The following is a 19,332-nucleotide window of genomic DNA, read 5'->3' on the forward strand; positions in this document are numbered from 1 at the left end:
TCAGAGCACTAACCTGAACAGCTCTTGTATGGCTGGTTCCACGGGAACTGCAGAGAGATGGAAAATATATAAAAATTTATCATCTATTACAAGTACCCCTCTTCTACAGAAAATTACCAGAAAGGTTGTGTAAAAGCAAGGGTCAGAATGCATCGTGCAAAGAGATTCTGGAGGATGGAGGTCACCCTGAGCGGGGGCCTTGAGTGATTTACTGAAGCAAGAGACGTACCTCGAACACCTTTGGAGCGTGTGCGATGGCGCTTCTCGTCTGCATCCACCTCCATCTGGGAATAGATTAGCAGGCAGTCAATGTTCTTATCCTGCATGCACAGACTATCAATGCACAGACTGATACAGTCTCTCACACAATTTATTGACAGTATTTTAATTCCATTTTATCCTGTAAGGCAAAGTCCACCTTACAGGGGATTTTTAGGATCTTTATGCTTATTTAAAAACAGAAAATGAGGTAATTTTTGCTTTAATCAGTTTATTTGCATGCTCTGCTTTCATAGCAAATTGTGTGCACCGAAGCACTGGTTCCTCTTTTTGAAGGGCTATTTCTGACATAAACCCCTGATTACTCCCATGTGTTTTGAAACAAGGATTCAACAGATTTCTATACAATTTAAAACTAAAGTCAAGAGCTCACACACCACAAGTCACTTTCTAACTGAACACTTTGCGGTGGCAAAGGGAGAAAGGAATAATGGCTGAAAAGGACATAAAGAGTCATCATTAGAACTGCAAAGATTTCATGTTATTTAATATGCCATTATGACCTTTGCCAATGTGTTTCGTTGTTTAGATGTGTTTTTCACATTTCAGGCATGTGCTCACTTGTTACACACGGCTAAACCTTTACCTTCATTTTTTAAACAGCATGCCTATCTGACACAGCTCTCTATGCAGTAATAAATACACAGTAATCTTAAATCTTTACCAGACAGGGGCAGGGCTGCAGATTAGATCTCGGAAAGTATCATAAACACTGATCTACAGCAGTTACCATGAGGCCACATGGTTTCTTTGGATCTTCCATGTACTATTGTCACCAGACTTTCAAAGGTAAATGGCACAGACCAGCTAGAGTTTATGATTTTGTACAAAACAAGGTGATTGCACTGAACTATGCTGAGAGACTGTGTCAGGGAAAATATGTGCAGGATTTGTATAATCAGCCGCTTTGGATGTGGAAGAACGGGATGGCAAGATGGATCCGCAGTGGTTCGTACACAGAGATGATATTGTAAAGGTCAGGAAGCAGAGAAATCAACCACAGGGCTCCAGTTCCCCCGGGGGGGGGGAAAAAATCAGTCATTGGTTTATAGCAATATTCTTGGACTGATATCTGGTAAGAATGTCACATGTCTCACCCCAAAACAAAGAAACAGGTCCAAGTGACTTGCAGTTAACCCTTTAATAACCTAGCTTTCTTTGGTCAGCACCTTAACACAAATGATGGAGGTAACTAAGAAGGAAGAAATTACCCACCAGATCATGATATTCTGTTTCACTTTACTAAAAAGAAAACAGTACATTGTGCTATTCTGTAACTCCTGCAACGCAAAGGGACTTGACAGGAGACCAGAAGTGGAGTTATTTGATCCTCAGCTTAGTGCGTTTTTTAAAGAGTTTGGAAGATGTTATCTATCATCGTTTGTCACCACTCAAAAAATCTGCTGAAAGAACTATTACGATCTTAACCTGGAAATGTTGCCCAGGTTGTTATGATAGTCTGTGTAATTTCAGAAGAGGCAAACTATAACACAAAATAGATTTGCCTGTCTTTCTAAATGAAGGTAAGCACTTAGAAAATGCTGTGAGTACACTTTCAGCTACACTGACAGTCTAAGAAGAAATCACTAAGCTGGAAAAGCCGCCATAGGATTCACACAGTCCAGATCCAGAAGCAGGTCAAAGAGGTGAAGAATGCTTTTAAAAGCTGCACTGTTACTTTAAATTTTGTTGTGTATCCTTCATAGCCTGCTGCTTCTCCAGAACGGCAAGGATCTACCTGCCTTAGTCTGTGACTTAGATGCCCTGTAGTACATGGAAACGTCTTGGATGCTCCAGAACACCGCAAATGATGGCAGGTGCCTAGGTTCAGCCAAATGAACCTTGCTTTAACTTTATTTATATGCTCACTCACAGATCTTTGAGACTTTATGTGTCACGTCAAAGCTTCAGCCTTCATTCTTCCAGGTGTTCAATGTTGGATGCTGGGAGGAAGCAATCTCCTGAAGTTCTACATGAGGCACATATTGGTTATGTGAAAGGAGGGTCACCTGTCAGCCCACCACAGCGTCCCCAGACGCACTCCTGACATTTCCATTGGAGGGAATAGAATTCTGCTCCTGGGGCCATTAACCTCACACAAACATAGACTTCCTCACCATTCTTACATGCAGAAAATGGAAACATGGTCCTTACTGACTCATAAGGAGTTCACCTCAGTAGTCCTACTTTATTCACAACTTTTACATCACAGTTCTGCAGAATACTGAGTCACTGTTCCAGAAGAGAATGTGTGGACCATGAGAACGAGCTGGCTAGAGTTAGTTTTAGCCTGGCATCTAAGAGAAGACACCTAAAAGATTATGTATGAAAGCAAAGAGCAAGGCATCACGAGTACGAAGAAAGGAAATTCTTCATATGGCTACAAAGAGAAGCTCTAGAGATGAAAATGCAAAAGTCTATATTCTTAATTCTGAGAAGGAAAAAAAAAAGTCTTGATGGAAATTAAATCTGGTAAGTCATAATTAAAAATAATCAAAGTATTGGATATGCTGTACTTAGGGATGACGGGCAGAGAGAGGTAGAGCTTGCAACTCTGTATCACTGCTATGTGCATTAGTGTTATTGAAGATTCACAGAAACAAGACCCTGGATAGTTATAGATCAGTGCTCTAATAAATCACAAGGTGTAGCACAAGAGAAGGTCTCTTATATTGGAAGGTGTGTTAAAGACAAGCAAATAGGAGAGAAAACAGGTTGAGTAGTTTCCTTCTCACTGGAAAAAAATGGATAGGAAATAAATCTGTGTTGCGGTGAAGGATTCTTATGGAGCAGCAGATGAATGATATAACAACAGGAATATCCTTGAAGTTTCGGAAGATTGTATTTGATAAATTTCTTGTGCAAGAAATTACCTAACCAGATAAATGAAATTCTATACTAAGTCTCCCTTTTCTGGGTAAAAATGCAAAAAGGCCCTGTGTGGTCACCTGCATGCAGGCAACTAAGACTTGTTACGTCTTAATGTACAGAATCTGAACCCAATGACTACACCAAAGACGCACACACAAACACAAGGTGCTTTAAAAGTGTCAGTAAATGAAATCTGGAATTAAACATGAGCCAAACTAAGAAGAGAGTCTTTAAACATAAAATTACTGTGATTAGGAGCAGTTGAAAAATACTTCATTAAAGTTTTTTTTAAAAATGCATAATCACACCAGAAGGATTCAGCAATTTAAAAAAAAAAAAGAGAGAGAGAGAGAAAGGTTAAAACTCAGCAATTCATAACTTAAAAAAACACCTTGTAGCTCATGAAGATTAAAAAATAATTCATATGCATGTATAGACATGTAGGGCAGTTTACTAGGAAACATGAACTATCGATACGGAGAACTAAAAATATTTTATTATTATTATTACTTTGAGATATTCAATAGCTAGTATCAATAACCATGAAGAATTTTTTTAAAAAGTAAAAAAGCAGCTATTCGTTATTTTAAAATCCAAGTCCCAGGCATCATTTAGCCCCCTCCAATTAACATAGCCTGATCATCCTCCAAGACATTGCTGTTGATATGTTACAATCCTGAGCACTTAGGAAATGCTGGAGAACTGAAATAAAAATCTGAAAAACTGGTTCTTGTAACTGTTCAAGTTAACCTTTACTAAGTGCTGAGGGGATGGTGCGGTGCACTAAGTTAATCTTCCTGACGTTGACCCTTGGTAACATCATACAAAAGCTGTTAAGGGTTACAAGACGATGACATAATTAGTACCAGTCAACACTTTATCATGGAAAAATCTGTAGCTGACAACACCTGAAACTGCTTGTTGATAATACTTCCAAATTCCTTGATAAAGGTAGCTATGTTAGGATATAGCATACTTAGACACCTTCTAAACATTTTGCTTTCTCATACTGAATGTTCAGACAATAATATAATCACTTCATAAAATTGGCATATTTATAATGGTTGATGAATATTTCTGCAGAAAAACATATTACGTATAAAAATTATTTTCTTTACAAAAGCACTTGTAAAAATTAAAATACATATATTTAATATGAGCCTTACCACTATAATTCCGCAGGCGTGTCTTTTAGCCCTATAATATTCAGTATTTTCACCAGTACTTTGGAAGATTATAAGATGCTGAAATATGCAGGTAACACAGAAATTAAGAGCGGTAAACTATGCTGGAGACAGACCAGTAACATATACTGGCCTGAGTCATTTGGCAGATTTGGCTCATTTGACGAACATGACAGTGCCAAGGTCCTGCACCTATGAACAAAGAATGTGGGCCATGCATGAAAGACTAAAGCTCATCACTGGTAAGGCAATATAAGCCAGGAGGAGCTGGGCAGCCAGATGAGCATGAGGGATTTCTGCACTGCTGTAGCTGAAGGGCAGAACATGATCCATAGCTGCAAAACCTTTAAGGCTGTATTAATTTTCCAGGAAACCACTGAGGTATTCAGATACGGTCAGTAACTTCTAACAATAAAGGGCAAGTTTTCATCAAGCCCTCATCTACTTTTCTGTTTGCTTTCCAGATAACCTGTTGGAGAATTCAGGTTTTTACAGTACATAGATTTGAGGCTATGAGTCTCCTCATAGAGTTAGCTGAGACTAAGCTTCCAAAAGTTTCACAGTCACCACTGCTCTCCCTGTCTCTAGATACGCTCACATAGCTATCATAAAGGCTCCCTCAGCGCTCCCAGCAGCTCCAGAGCTTTGGGTGCCTTTGCAAGACAAATGGTGATTTTTTTGCTCCCTCCTGGGGAGGTAGTTCAGCATTTTCTTCCCTTGCAGACAGGTAGTCCTCAGAATGATCATTCTTCTTAAAATTGTCAGGGTATCTGAACTTCTTGCTAGAAGCATGGAGGCTGAAAGGTTCAGTCCCAAGTTCCAAAACTTTCAGCTCAGACAATGCTTGCTTAGTGAATTAAACTGGTTTCCCTCTAGCTGTGATGTACCAGAAGTCTAGAAAGCCAAGAACTCTGTGATTCTAAGAGCCTTAGATCTGGACTTGCAAAATTTTTCCTTCCCACTTTGGTTTATTCAAAATCAAAAACTGGATTCTCACATACTCTCCAAAATTGCCCAATGTTTCCTTGGGTAGAGCATTCACTGTCTATACTACAAAAAGGTAGAAGGTGATCACTTATGACTTTAAAAAATCTACGTCAAGTACTAGTATATACTAGAATTACTGTGTAATTTTTATTGCCAATCAAACACGTTGCTAAAATTATTAAAAATCTCACTTTTTCCTAATCAGTAGTATTAGACATACTCATAATGTGATAAAAGCAAAATGTTCAAGACAAAAAATGTGATTTCCTGAAAATGTAATGAGTTGATACAAAGACTGCAGTTCAAAAATGTATCGCGTTGTGACTATCAAGTTACTCAGTAAAGGCAGATTTTCAGTCAGCCATGCTATAAGATTCAAATTTCTACAGGTAAGATTCCTTTACTACTTTTACAGCCAATGTTTGCCCAGCTTTTATTTTTATAACTTTAAAAAATTACATTATTCTATGTAAAAGTTAAAGTGAAAGGATTTAAAGAATTTCTTTAAAATCTAATATCTCGAAGAATGGAGGAGCCGACCAGGAGAGGTGCACTGCTGGACCTCATCCTCACTAACAAGGAGGGTCTGGTCGAAGCAGTAAAGGTTGAGGGTTGCCTTGGTTGCAGAGACCATGAAATGGTGGAGTTCAGGATCTTGTGTGGCAGGAGCAGAATAGCAAGCAGAATTGCAACCCTGGACTTCAGCAGGCAAACTTTGGCCTTTTCAAACAATTGCTAAGGGAAATCCCATGAGCAAGGTTGCTTGAAGGTAAAGGGGCCCAAGATAGTTGGTTAGTGTTCAGGGACTGCTTCTACCAAGCTCAAGATCAGAGCATCCCCACACATAGGAAGTCAAGGAAGGGAGCCAGGAGACCTGCGTGGTTAAACAGGGAACTGCTGGGTAAGCTCAAGTGGAAGAGGAGAGTTTATAGATCATGGAAGGAGGGGCTGGCCAGTTGGGGAGAATGTAAGGCTGTTGTCAGAGGATGTAGGGAGGCAGCTAGGAAAGCTAAGGCCGCCTTAGAAGTAAACCAGGAGAGAGGGGTCAAGGACAACAGAAAGAGCTTTTTCAAATACGTGGCAGATAAAACTAACACCGGAGGCAATGTGGGCCCACTGATGAACGAGGTGGGTGCCCTGGTGACAGAAGATACAGAGAAGGCAGAGTTACTGAATGCCTTTTTTGTCTCTGTCTACTCTGCTGTAGGCTGTCCTGAGAAGCCTCGTATCGATGAGAACCCAGAGGAAGGCAGGAAAATGGAGGAGTTTGCCTCAGTTGATGAGGACTGGGTTAGGGAGCAATTAGGCAATCTGGACATCCATAAATCCATGGGTCTGGATGGGATGCACCCGCGGGTGCTAAGGGAGCTGGCTGAGGTCATTGCTGGACCACTCTCCATCATCTTTGCCAAGTCTTGGGAAATGGGAGAGGTGCCTGAGGACTGGAGGAAAGCAAATGTCACTTCGGTCTTCAAAAAGGGCAAGAAGGAGGACCCAGGTAACTGTAGACCGGTCAGCCTCACCTCCATCCCTGGGAAACTGATGGAACGACTTATCCTTGGTGCCATCTTAGGGCATATCAGGGATAAGAGGGTCATTAGGGGCAGTCAGCATGGCTTCACCAAGGGTAAGTCATGCTTGACCAACCTCATAGCCTTTTATGAGAATGTAACAAGATGGATGGATGATGGCACAGCAGTGGATGTGGTCTACCTTGACTTCAGTAAGGCATTTGACACAGTCTCCCACAGCACCCTTACAGCTAAATAGAGGGAGTGTGGTCTGGACAACCGAATAGTGAGGTGGACTGCGAATGGGCTGAAGGAAAGAAGTCAGAGAGTTGTGGTCAGTGGGGCAGAGCCTGGTTGGAGGCCAGTATCTAGTGGAGTGCCTCAGGGGTAAGTACTGGGGCCTGTATTATTCGATATATTCATCAACGATTTGGATGAGGGAATAGAGTGTACTATCAGCAAGTTTGCTGATGACACGAAGCTGGGAGGAGTGGCTGACAGGCCAGAAGGCTGTGCTGCCATCCAGCGGGATCTGGACAGGCTGGAGAGCTGGGTGGGGAAAAATTTAATGAAATATAACAAAGGAAAGTGTAGAGTCTCACATCTGGGTAGGAACAACCCCAGGTTCCAGTATAAGTTGGGGAATGACCTATTAGAGAGCAGCGTAGGGGAAAGGGACCTGGGGATCCTGGTGGACAACAGGATGACCATGAGCCAGCACTGTGCCCTTGTGGCCAGGAAGGCCAATGGCATCCTCGAGTGTAGTACAAGGGGGGTGGTTAGTAGGGTGAGAGAGGTTCTCCTTCCCCTCTACTCTGCCCTGGTGAGACCCCATCTAGAATATTGTGTCCAATTCTGGGCCCCTCAGTTCAAGAAGGACAGGGAACTGCTGGAGAGGGTCCAGCGCAGGGCAACAAAGATGATTAAGGGAGTGGAACATCTCCCTTATGAGGAAAGGCTGAGGGAGCTGGGGCTCTTTAGTTTGGAGGAGACTGAGGGGTGACCTCATTAATGTTTACAAATATATAAAGGGTGAGTGCCATGAGGATGGAGCCATGCTCTTCTCAGTGGCAAACAATGATAGGACAAGGGGTAATGGGATCAAGCTGGAACACAAGAGGTTCCACTTAAATTTGAGAAGAAACTTCTTCTCAGTGAGGGTGACAGAGCACTGGAACAGGCTGCTCAGGGGTGTTGTGGAGTCTCCTTCCCTGGAGACATTCAAAGCCCGCCTGGACATGTTCCTGTGCGACCTCACCTAGGCGTTCCTGCTCCAGCAGGGGGATTGGACTAGATGATCTTTTGGGGTCCCTTCCAATCCCAAACATACTGTGATACTGTGATACTGTGAGCCAGCACTGTGCCCTTGTGGTCAGGAAGGCCAATGGCACCCTCGAGTGTAGTACAAGGGGGGTGGTTAGTAGGGTGAGAGAGGTTCTCCTTCCCCTCTACTCTGCCCTGGTGAGACCCCATCTAGAATATTGTGTCCAGTTCTGGGCCCCTCAGTTCAAGAAGGACAGGGAACTGCTGGAGAGAGTCCAGCACAGGGCAACAAAGATGATTAAGGGAGAGGAGCACCTCCCTTAGGAGGAAAGGCTGAGGGAGCTGGGGCTCTTTAGTTTGGAGGAGACTGAGGGGTGACCTTATTAATGTTTACAAATATATAAAGGGTGAGTGCCACGAGGATGGAGCCAGGCTCTTCTCGGTGGCAAACAATGATAGGACAAGGGGTAATGGGATCAAGCTGGAACACAAGAGGTTCCACTTAAATTTGAGAAAAAACTTCTGCTCAGTAAGCGTGACAGAGCACTGGAACAGGCTGCCCAGGGGTGTTGTGGAGTCTCGTACTCTGGAGACATTCAAAACCCGCCTGGACACACTTCTGTGTAACATCATCTAGGTGTTCCTGCTCTGGCAGGGGCATTGGACTGGATGATCTTTTGATGTCCCTTCCAATCCCTAACATTCTGTGATTCTGTGATTTTGGGAATGAAATAAAATATGTCAAATATATTTCTCACAGTTAAAATGCTTCTTCTATATTCTTCTAATCAAAGAAACATGACCTGAAGAAAATTGTAAACAGTTTACATGAGCAGTGTATATCATATATGGTACTTTGTGCGATCTTCCTAAAAAAATTATAAACAGACTTTCGACTGTTCTCCTCAGAAAATAACAGGAAAATCCAAATTCTAAAATACCTTTTTCAGGATGTCTGTGTATCTCAAAAGCAATTTATTGCCTAATAATTATATTTGTCAATTATGGCTCCTGATAATCTGAGTATGTTTTCAGAAGATGGATATGTTTTGTGAACCTGTTTCATAAATAGGGTCCCCAAGTATCTCACTATATGAAAGTCAGTAAATATACTCCTAAACTGACCTCACTTCCAAATAATAGAAGACAAACAAATCCTGATTGGAACCAACACTGTGTGAAATAAATAAGAAAATAATATCCTAGATGTAAACTGAAAGTACAAGACACATTTTTTCACAATATATCTATTAATTTACTTTAAAAAGCTATTTGCTGTTTTCTGCAATTGTCATTAAGTTCGCTGTTAATCTGAACTCATGTAAAAAGACCCAGTAGAAAGATAAGGCAATTCTAAAGACTAACTAGAAAGAAGATGCAGAGTATATATTAACACAAGTTAACTGAAAATCTGGACTAAACTAATTTAAAGTTATTTAAGACAACTAAAAATATCAAAGCTTAGCATCTGATTCCCTACCATGGTAGTTAAACTACAAAGTTGTGGCACTATTTCGGAGTTACATTAAGATAACACTGTATCTGTCCTTACATTGCTCAACCTCAACCTAGAATGATCCAGGATTTTGGCACTATGTTGTTTTTTTTTCTTTTCAATAAATTTGTATTTTAAACTATTCAACCAAAACATGACCACAGATGTATAGATTTATTTGCAACTATTAAGCAGAAGGGAGAATTAGGTGAAGATTCTGAGGAAATAAAATGCACATATGAAGTAGACATAAATGTGTTCTCATAGTCTTGTAAATTCATTGTGTTCTAGGATATGATGACCTCATTTGTGGATGAATGGAGTACAGTAGATGTCATCTACCTGAGGTTCAACAACGCTTTTGACAGTGTTCTGGTATCCCATTATGACTATGTTTGCATAGTCAGTTCTCTAAAATCAGTTCTTAATATTCCAATCTTCTTAACCACATGTGGCTTATGACTGCTCTTAACAGAGTAGAATAACATTCAGACTCATGGTTTTGGCAGAAAACCAGTCTGATTCTCCCAAATATATTTAATGCACTTGTTTCTGATTGTAAGATCGACAAGACAAAAGAGAGACAAAACTGCAGGATAGAAAGTTACTCTAAGAAGCTACTGGAATGCTTAAGGAAAAGTTGGGCAGAAGGGAAAGCAATTTCCCTGTCATTTTAGGCCCTTTCCACCACAAACACAAGTGTATTCTTGGCATGCACATGTGAAATTTAGTTCAAATACTTTATAGCACCCTTTTCAAGTAAAAAGGCAAACTTTGTAAAAGAACTATCACATTTGAATCTTCCCCTCAGCAAAACACCAGCATACAACCATGCCCTCTTAGAGTAAAGTTGCAGAGGGATCTGCAAAGATAGAAGTTACAAGTTGAGACTATATATTACAAAGCGACCAAACAGGCAGGAGAGCAAATCAAGGACTAGAATATAAATGGCTCCTTTGTCCTCTTCCACTTGTGACGAACACACCAAGCTTTTATTGATAACAAGGAGAGTCCTTCTTGCTGAACAATAGGAGAATACATCCTTAGGACTTATTCTCAGACTTTGAGTGAGAGTCATTCTCCTGCTATTAAGCACAAAGGGAATGCAATCCTTCCATTTTCAGAAGAACACTGCAGGCAGCAACCAAATCTGTAAATGCAGGCCAGAATAAGTAGAATTTTGGTTAAACTCACAATTTCACCATATATTCTTTTTGTGAGTAAATACATTTGGGATTCATTGAATTACTCTGGTGGGAAGGCAGGAAACACTTTCAAGCATTTGTCATTGGCTGTGTGTCAGTGAGAGTGGAAAAGACCCAAAGTGCACACAGTTCATTTAAGCATTCATCCTCCTATTACTTTTTTTGACATTCTTAGACATGAGGAGCGAAAAAGTAGGTGGAAACAGCACTGGATCTATAGAACTTCTTTCTTGGGAGAGAAGTTATCCTTTCCATAGCCTGTGTTTTCCTTAAGATGCTTTGGGTATGTCTAGTGAGTCGGCTTTGGGACATAAGCTGCAGTAGAAGGAGAACTTCCATCTAGAAAAAGAGATGCAGAACGTGTCTACATATGACTTCAGGAAATGAGAAGGAAGATTATTTTCTTTATTCTTGTTGATTCTGAATGAAATTTACACAAAGTTAACTAAATTTCTTCTAGAAATTCTGATGGTACGGGGCTACATCCCTAAAAATAAAGACATTATCATATTTTTTATCCGATAGTCTAGCAGTTGTTAGTGAATAGTTTCCCAGTTCATCTTCTGAAATCAGTAAAACCCATGTGAAGAATTTCTCATCCACCATAAATCAAGGCAGTTTGGGGTGAACTGTCATCAGCCTCACTGCGTGATGATGGTCTCTTTTGCACAATTAGAATTAAGTATCAATACAATTGCTCAGTGTTACAAATCACCAAGCCATCAAATTATTGAGTCAGTCTTCTTATCTCAGTGAATACTTCAATGCTTCAGGTTAGCACTTTGGAAGGGAGATAAACCCCAAAATCTCTTGTAGCCTGGTGGACATAGTACTGTTCTGAGGGACAGAAGGCCTGGGTCAGAGATATGGCTTTAAACCTGGATCATCTTTCTCACTTTGTCTTGCTTTCATTGTAGACATTTGATGATGTAATGTTCTAGTTCAGATAAAAAGTTTTGTTTCAACTTAAAGCAAAATCTTTTAAAATTTTATTTAAATTTGGGGGATTGTTTGGTTGTTTTTTTTTTTTTTTTGGCTGCTCAACTGAAAAAAACCCCCAATGATTTGTTGATATACCAATATCAAAGACACAACCTTTTCAATTCTAGCATCTCAAAGCTGACCAAAGTCTAAACTTGGCTGTGAGGATGAAAAAGGTCGTGCAGAAAAGGCCTGACAGGGAGAACTTGTAGGATTTATTACCTAAAAACAGAGAAACAAGGGGATAAAAGAGCCAGTTGAGTGTAAATGGTTGGCTGATCAGTATGCTTGTCTGGCCATGCTGTGTGCCTGAGCAGCACAGGTTGTCCTACTGTTAAGATCCTTTCTCTTTCCTGGGTGGGGAACTCTCAATGTGTCCCTGGTGCCAGCAACTGCAGTGAGCATGGGTGTGAGAATGAATGTGACCACCAGCAAAGATCAAGCTGGACAAACCAGGGTGCAGGTGAAGTGTCCTGGCATCAGGGGTTCCGTGGGTCCCCAGGTGTGAGCCCGTTTGTCTCTATGGGCAGGAGCATGAGGGTTGGCTATGGGGTAAGGGTGTCCCAGCCAGCTGTGTGCAGGGGTGACGGTCTGCACCAGCGACTGGAGCAGGGCTGCAGCTGGGGGGTTCATGTGTACAGATGTTGGTAACTGGGGAGACTGGGATCCAGGGGCAGCTACTGGGCAGACTGTCTGGGACCAGCTGCTGGAGGGATCCACTGTGTATATATGGAGACACATACATATATGCATTTTCATTAGTGGCTCTGATGAGGCTGTGGGTGATGTCTGTGTCCACACGAGTGCTCTGTCATACCACAGTATAAAAAAGATATAAAGCTACTGGACAGTGTCCAGAAGAGGGCTGTGAAGTTGGTGAAGGGTTTGGCGGGGAGCAGCTAAAGTCACTGCATTTCTTCAGCCTTGAGAAGAGGAGACTAAGAGGAGACCTCATCACAGTCCACAGCTTCCTCACAAGGGGAGAAGGAGAAGGGGCAGGTGCTGAACTCTTCGCCCTGGCGACCAACAACAGAACCCAAGGGAAAGGCAGGAAGATGTGCCAGGGGAGGTTCAGGTTGGACATCAGGAAAAGGTTCTTCAGCCAGTGGGTGGTGGAGCAGTGGAACAGGCTCCCCAGGGAGGTGTCACAGCCTGACAGTGTTCAAGAAGAGACTGGACAGTGCCCTCAGACACATGGTGTGAACTCTGGGGTTGTCATATGCAGGGACAAGAGACGGGCTCGATGATCCTTGTGGGTCACTTCCAACTCAGGACACTGTTTATCTATCTATACCCATCCAGGATCTGTGTAACCAGCCATGTACATATGCATTTATGTACACACGCAGTATATACATGTGCTTTGTGTACATGTGCCTGCTGGGCATGCATCTTCAGCCTTGCTACTGATTGGACTTGGGACCATGGAGCAGCAGCAGCTTCTTCTCTTTTTGAGCTGTTACATCTGGTACGATTTATCTTCCACTAAAAATCCTATTCCCAAACACAGTGTGTTGAAAACTGACAAGTATATGACACCAGAAAGGTTACTTTTCTAATTCTCAAATTGAAGTATGGCAATTTCTTATATTTTGTACAGGAACAGAGGCAGAAAAGTAATTTAGCTCATGGCAGACTTAAATTTATTAATTATGGAAGGACATTGGTGAGAAGAGTGCTTTAAAAGAGAAAATACATTAGAAATTTTAGAAATGAAGAAGCCAATAAGACTTACTGAAATCTGAACAAGTAAATTTCTGTGACATGAAAAAAATCAAAGGTATTTCACGAAAGATTATTAAATCACTTCCACTCCTCACACCTGCTACATGCCAATGGTAAAGGTTCAAATTCCTTTTAAAAAGGGCATGATGCTGTGGGAAACAGTCTCTGCAAATGGGAACTAAGCTAAACTTGAGCATGCAAGCACATTCATTTCCATATTTGTTGCATTCCAGTCCTGCAACTCCTATTTTATTATTCTCTACTACTGAGCAGTATCTAACACCTCAAAGACGGCAAATAAATGTGGCACTTGAACTCCCTTTTAGAATGGAGTTAAATCCAATCCATTTAAACTAGTTCTGATGACAATTCACCTGTGTTTACCTTTACCAATGATGGTAAAACTACTTGCACAGGTCTGACATTTTCTTTCTGGATCAATGGATATGGAAGTTAAATGTTTTGCAAGATGGAAACGTGGTGGGACAGTTCACATGACTGGAATGTGGTCATGGATGGCTACGCCCTTTTCAGGAAAGACAGGCCAGCCAGGCGTGGTGGTGGAGTTGCTCTCTATGTGAGAGAGCAACTGCAATGTACTAAATTCTGCCCGGGAGCGGATGAGGAACGAGTTGAGAGTGTATGGGTCAGGATCAAGGGACAGGCTGGCAGGGGTGATACTGTTGTAGGTGTCTATTACAGGCCACCAGATCAGGCTGAGGAAGTTGATGAGGCCTTCTATGCGCAGCTGAGAGTGGCCTCACAGTCACAGGCCCTGGCTGTTGTGGGTGATTTTAACTTCCCTGATGTTTGCTGGAAGGACCATTCAGCCAGCCAGCCACAGTCCAGGAGGTTCCTCCAGTGCATTGATGATAACTTCCTCATGCAGATGGTGGAGGAGCCGACCAGGAGAGGTGCACTGCTGGATCTCATCCTCACTAACAAAGAGGGTCTGGTCGAAGCAGTAAAGGTTGAGGGCTGCCTGGGTTGCAGTGACCACAAGATGGTGGAGTTCAGCATCTCGTGTGGCAGGAACAGAATAGCAAGTAGAATTGCAACCCTGGACTTTGGCAGGGCTAATTTCGGCCTTTTCAAGCAATTGCTGGGGGAAATCCCATGGGCAAGACTGCTTGAAGGAAAAAGGGCCCAAGAGAGCTGGATTGCATTCAGAGATTGCTTCTTCCATGCTCAGGATCAGAGCATCCCCACACGTAGGAAGTTGAGGAAGGGAGCCAGAAGGCCTGCGTGGTTGAATAGGGATCTGTTGGGTATACTCAAGCAGAAGAGGCGAGTTTACAGGTCATGGAAGCAGGGACTGGCCACTTGGGAGGAATATAAGGCTGCTGTTAGAGGATGCAGGAAGGCAGCTAGGGTAGCCAAGGCCTCCTTAGAATTACAGCTGGCGAGAGGGGTCAAGGACAGCAAGAAGAACTTTTTCAAATACATAGCAGATAAAACTAATACCAGAGGCAATGTAGGCCCACTGATGAATGAGGTGGGTGCCCTGGTGGCAGAAGACACAGAGAAGGCAGAATTGCTGAATGCCTTCTTTGTCTCTGTCTACTCCGCTGGAGGCTGTCCTGGGGAACCCTGTACCCCTGAGACCCCGGATGAAGCCAGGTTAATGGAGGAGTTTGCTTTAGTCGATGAGGACTGGGTTAGGGAACAATTAAGTAGTCTGGACGTCCATAAATCCATGGGTCCAGATGGGATGCATCCACGGGTGCTGAGGGAGCTGGCTGAAGTCATTGCTAGACCGCTATCCATCATTTTTGCCAAGTCTTGGGAAACGGGAGAGGTGCCCGAGGATTGGAGGAAAGCAAATGTCACTCCAGTCTTTAAAAAGGGCAAGAAGGAGGACCCGGGTAATTATAGACCGGTCAGCCTCACCTCTGTCCCTGGGAAAGTAATGGAACAGCTTATCCTTGGTGTCATCTCAAGGCACATCAGGGATAAGAGGGTCATTAGGGGCAGTCAGCATGGCTTTACCAAGGGTAAGTCATGCTTGACCAACCTCATAGCCTTTTATGAGAATGTAACAAGGTGGATGGATGATGGCAGAGCAGTGGATGTGGTCTACCTTGACTTCAGTAAAGCCTTTGACACAGTCCTTCACAGCATCCTCACAGCTAAATTGAGGAGGTGTGGTCTAGACAATAGAGTAGTGAGGTGGGTTGCAAACTGGCTTAAAGAGAGAAGCCAGAGAGTGGTGGTCAATGGTGCGGAGTCCAGTTGGAGGCCAGTATCTAGTGGAGTGCCTCAGGGGTCAGTACTGGGGCCAATATTATTCAATATATTCATTAATGATTTAGACGAGGGAATTGAGTGTACTATCGGCAAGTTTGCTGATGACACTAAGCTGGGAGGAGTGGCTGACACGCCAGAAGGCTGTGCTGCCATCCAGCGGGACCTGGACAGGCTGGAGAGTTGGGCGGGGGATAACCTGATGGAATTTAACAAGGGAAAGTGTAGAGTCCTGCATCTGGGCAGGAACAATCCCAAGTTCCAGTATAGGTTGGGGCATGACCTATTAGAGAGCAGTGTAGGGGAAAGGGACCTGGGGGTCCTGGTGGACAACAGGATGACCATGAGCCAGCACTGTGCCCTTGTGGCCAGGAAGGCCAATGGCATCCTTGGGTGTATTACAAGTGGGGTGGTCAGTAGATCGAGAGAGGTCCTCCTTCCCCTCTACTCCGCCCTGGTGAGACCCCATCTGGAATATTGTGTCCAGTTCTGGGCCCCTCAGTTCAAGAAGGACAGGGAACTGCTGGAGAGGGTCCAGCGTAGGGCAACAAAGATGATTAAGGGAGTGGAGCATCTCCCTTATGAAGAAAGGCTGAGGGAGCTGGGGCTCTTTAGTTTGGAGAAGAGGAGACTGAGGGGTGACCTTATTAATGTTTACAAATATATAAAGGGTGAGTGCCACGAGGATGGAGTCAGGCTCTTCTCAGTGGCAAACAATGATAGGACAAGGGGTAATGGGATCAAGCTGGAACACAAGAGGTTCCACTTAAATTTGAGAAAGAACTTCTTCTCAGTGAGGGTAACAGAGCACTGGAACAGGCTGCCCAGGGAGGTTGTGGAGTCTCCTTCCCTGGAGACATTCAAAGCCCGCCTGGACACATTCCTGTGGGACCTCACCTAGGCGTTCCTGCTCCAGCAGGGGGATTGGACTGGATGATCTTTTGAGGTCCCTTCCAATCCCAAACATACTGTGATACTGTGTGATACTGTGAAATAGTTTGAGGTGCTTCAGTGACCTCTGTCCTTACCCGATCCCCAGGGAACTGACCGTGGTTTGTACTCATCAGTGGCTGTGGTTCAAGGAATCAGGGTCGTATTCCATAAAAGAGTTAAATTTTGTAAGTCGTAATCTACCAATCACAAAAAAAATCCAAAACCAACTAATATAGGATACCATGCGACTCATAAGTAACACAAAATGTTCTGTTTTCACTGTTAGGCTTAAAGCCACTAGCTTAGGGAAGGCAGGCAAGGTAGGTGCACAGTCTCTATAAAGACAATCTAGTCCATCTTTGATACACGTGTGTAACTTGCGCTGACATCAACTGCCTGCACATCCTGAGGTGTAATGTGTTTCAAAAGACAGCTTTACATTTAACTCATAGGATTTATCACTGAAGACTAATTTCACAGGAGTCTATGTTCTGAACAAGCACCAATAGCTAAATACAACTTTACTTCATATAAATCTTATAAGTATATATAACGGTCTTTTGGAGACAGCATGCCTAATGGAAGTTTCCATATTTCTATTTGTCTAATATTTTGTGTGTATGTTTCTATAAGCACACATTTTATTAGCTGAAATGTAGCTACATTTGAAGGGCCGTAACCCAGCCTTTTCTGTAACTCTCATACAATATATTAGCACTACAGATTTTTAAATTATCATTAAAATCCTGGGAGAATCAAGAACAAGTCAAATGTGGGACACTTTAATAACCTGCACCAATATTGAGGAACATGAACATGTACAGTGCCTATTGTCACACACAGAAATAAGACCACACAATAAAAAACTGAAGCACAATCACAGAAATTCAGGTCAAAGCAGTCATAACTTCAGAGTTTTAGCTTTGACCGTCCTAATGACTGTAATCGCAATCACACAGTGTTTCAACCTCTTCATTCACTTGAATCACCCACATTCAACTCAGGCCCAGAGGCCGTTTGATGGGGGAACCCAGAGCTGTGCCTGCAAACAGCTGGGAAAAGAGTGTCCAGCCCTGCAGAAACATCGACTCGACTCGTTCCCACCCTTCAGCCAGAAGCACAGGGCTTCTGGAGAGCTGTAAACCAAAAGATCATTACGGAAAATTAGAGGAGGGGAAAAAAAAAAAGAAAGAAATTCAACTGTCCCACTTTGCTCAGCAAATTTCGCTTCCAGTTCTGGCACAGCAAGTGGCAGCCTCACCTTCAGGATTTCTGAAGAAAAAATACCAAGCCTGTTTGCGTATCTAGTGCATTTTTAATTGGGTTGGGGTTTACCCTCCAGAACTTATCTACATTATCTGAGACGGTAATTAAATTGAGGAGTCTATTGGTTTCTCTTAGACTAATTCACTCTTTCAATAGGGAATGTATGAAAATACATCATCTTCTGAATCCAAAGAGAAAATAGATCAGCTTTGAACATGTAATTTAAACATATTTAGTACTGACATGTATTCTGGTTTTCACTGAGAAGCATACACAGATATGTATGATCTAAGATGCCCACAATGAGCTTTTGTGGAAGCCAAGTCACCAATTCCACAAATAAATACTAGCATGTCACACATGCAATTTGTGTGCTTATAAAAACTAGGATATCAGATTTTAAAATCTGCTTTCTAGTACCCAAAACTCAAAAATATGCCACAACTAATTCACATGCAAATGTTTGCTGATCCAGTATTATAACATCCACTGTAGACAACAGTAATATCTTCACTGTCTCTGAATCAGACTGACGACTATTGAAGACAACTATAAGTGTTTGAGAACAAAAAAGACTAAAACACCAAGTGAAATGAAAGCATTATTGAAAAGATGAGACTCATGTTTAATGTTTTCATTTCACAATTAAACATAAGCTAACCCTAGTGGGTATGTACCATACAAAAGACAAGTATTTCAGGTAAAGAAAGAGGAAACATTTATTAATTAAATCCTCGTTTTAATGTTATAAAAACATGCAAGCCTTGCAGTTTAGTAAATTATCAGTCTTCACATTGAAAGCAACACAGTAAAACCAAAAATCTTAGTCTGTTAAAAGTAGCTAATTGTTGTTGCTGTTAAGTATACAGATGGTCATCCCTTTTTCCCTTTTCACTACTCCACAGCAACAAAAGCTCATTTCTGGTTTTAGGTTTTGCCTAATTGCAGAGATGGCAAGGGTACTATTTCAGAACTACACGGAATCAGAAATGTTTGTTGCTGTTACTGTGCAGACCATTATGCTTATCAAACGCTATGTTATAAATAGCTTGCAGCTATTAGAAATACAACAACTAGCTGATAAATTAATAAGACAGACAAGCAAAATATCAATCATGGCACTGCTAACATAATTATCATAAATTAAACACGATCACAGATTACTGCAGCTGTTGCATAAAACAAGAGCACCTACTTCCGTTGTTCAATAGCTTGCATAGTTTTAACCTTAAAACTATACTACACAATGCCCAAAAGATACAAGGAGACCACAAGAAAACAATAAAGAATATTCACTGGTAGTTTTCTGCCCAGGACTTGTTTAGAGCAATTTCTGGGGTTAAAAACAAACAAACAAACAAACAAACAAACAGCAACAACAACAAAAT

At 42.1% G+C, this 19,332-nt stretch overlaps 1 protein-coding gene across 19 annotated transcripts in view; it reads right to left on the reverse strand.

Annotated features, from left to right (window-relative positions):
• The window catches only part of MYT1L (myelin transcription factor 1 like), a 312,069-nt gene that overhangs the window by 133,640 nt on the left and 159,097 nt on the right, over nt 1-19,332 (reverse strand). For all 19 annotated transcript variants that reach the window (XM_071807030.1, XM_071807031.1, XM_071807032.1 and 16 more), the window contains exons 3-4: nt 230-284; nt 14-47 (exon numbers count right to left, since the gene is read on the reverse strand). In XM_071807030.1, the coding sequence (XP_071663131.1) occupies nt 14-47; nt 230-284 (89 nt within the window). The remainder of the gene's footprint in view (nt 1-13; nt 48-229; nt 285-19,332) is intronic.

The sequence above is a fragment of the Patagioenas fasciata genome, chromosome 3 (assembly GCF_037038585.1).
Source record: "Patagioenas fasciata isolate bPatFas1 chromosome 3, bPatFas1.hap1, whole genome shotgun sequence".
Classification (NCBI taxonomy): Eukaryota; Metazoa; Chordata; class Aves; order Columbiformes; family Columbidae; genus Patagioenas; species Patagioenas fasciata.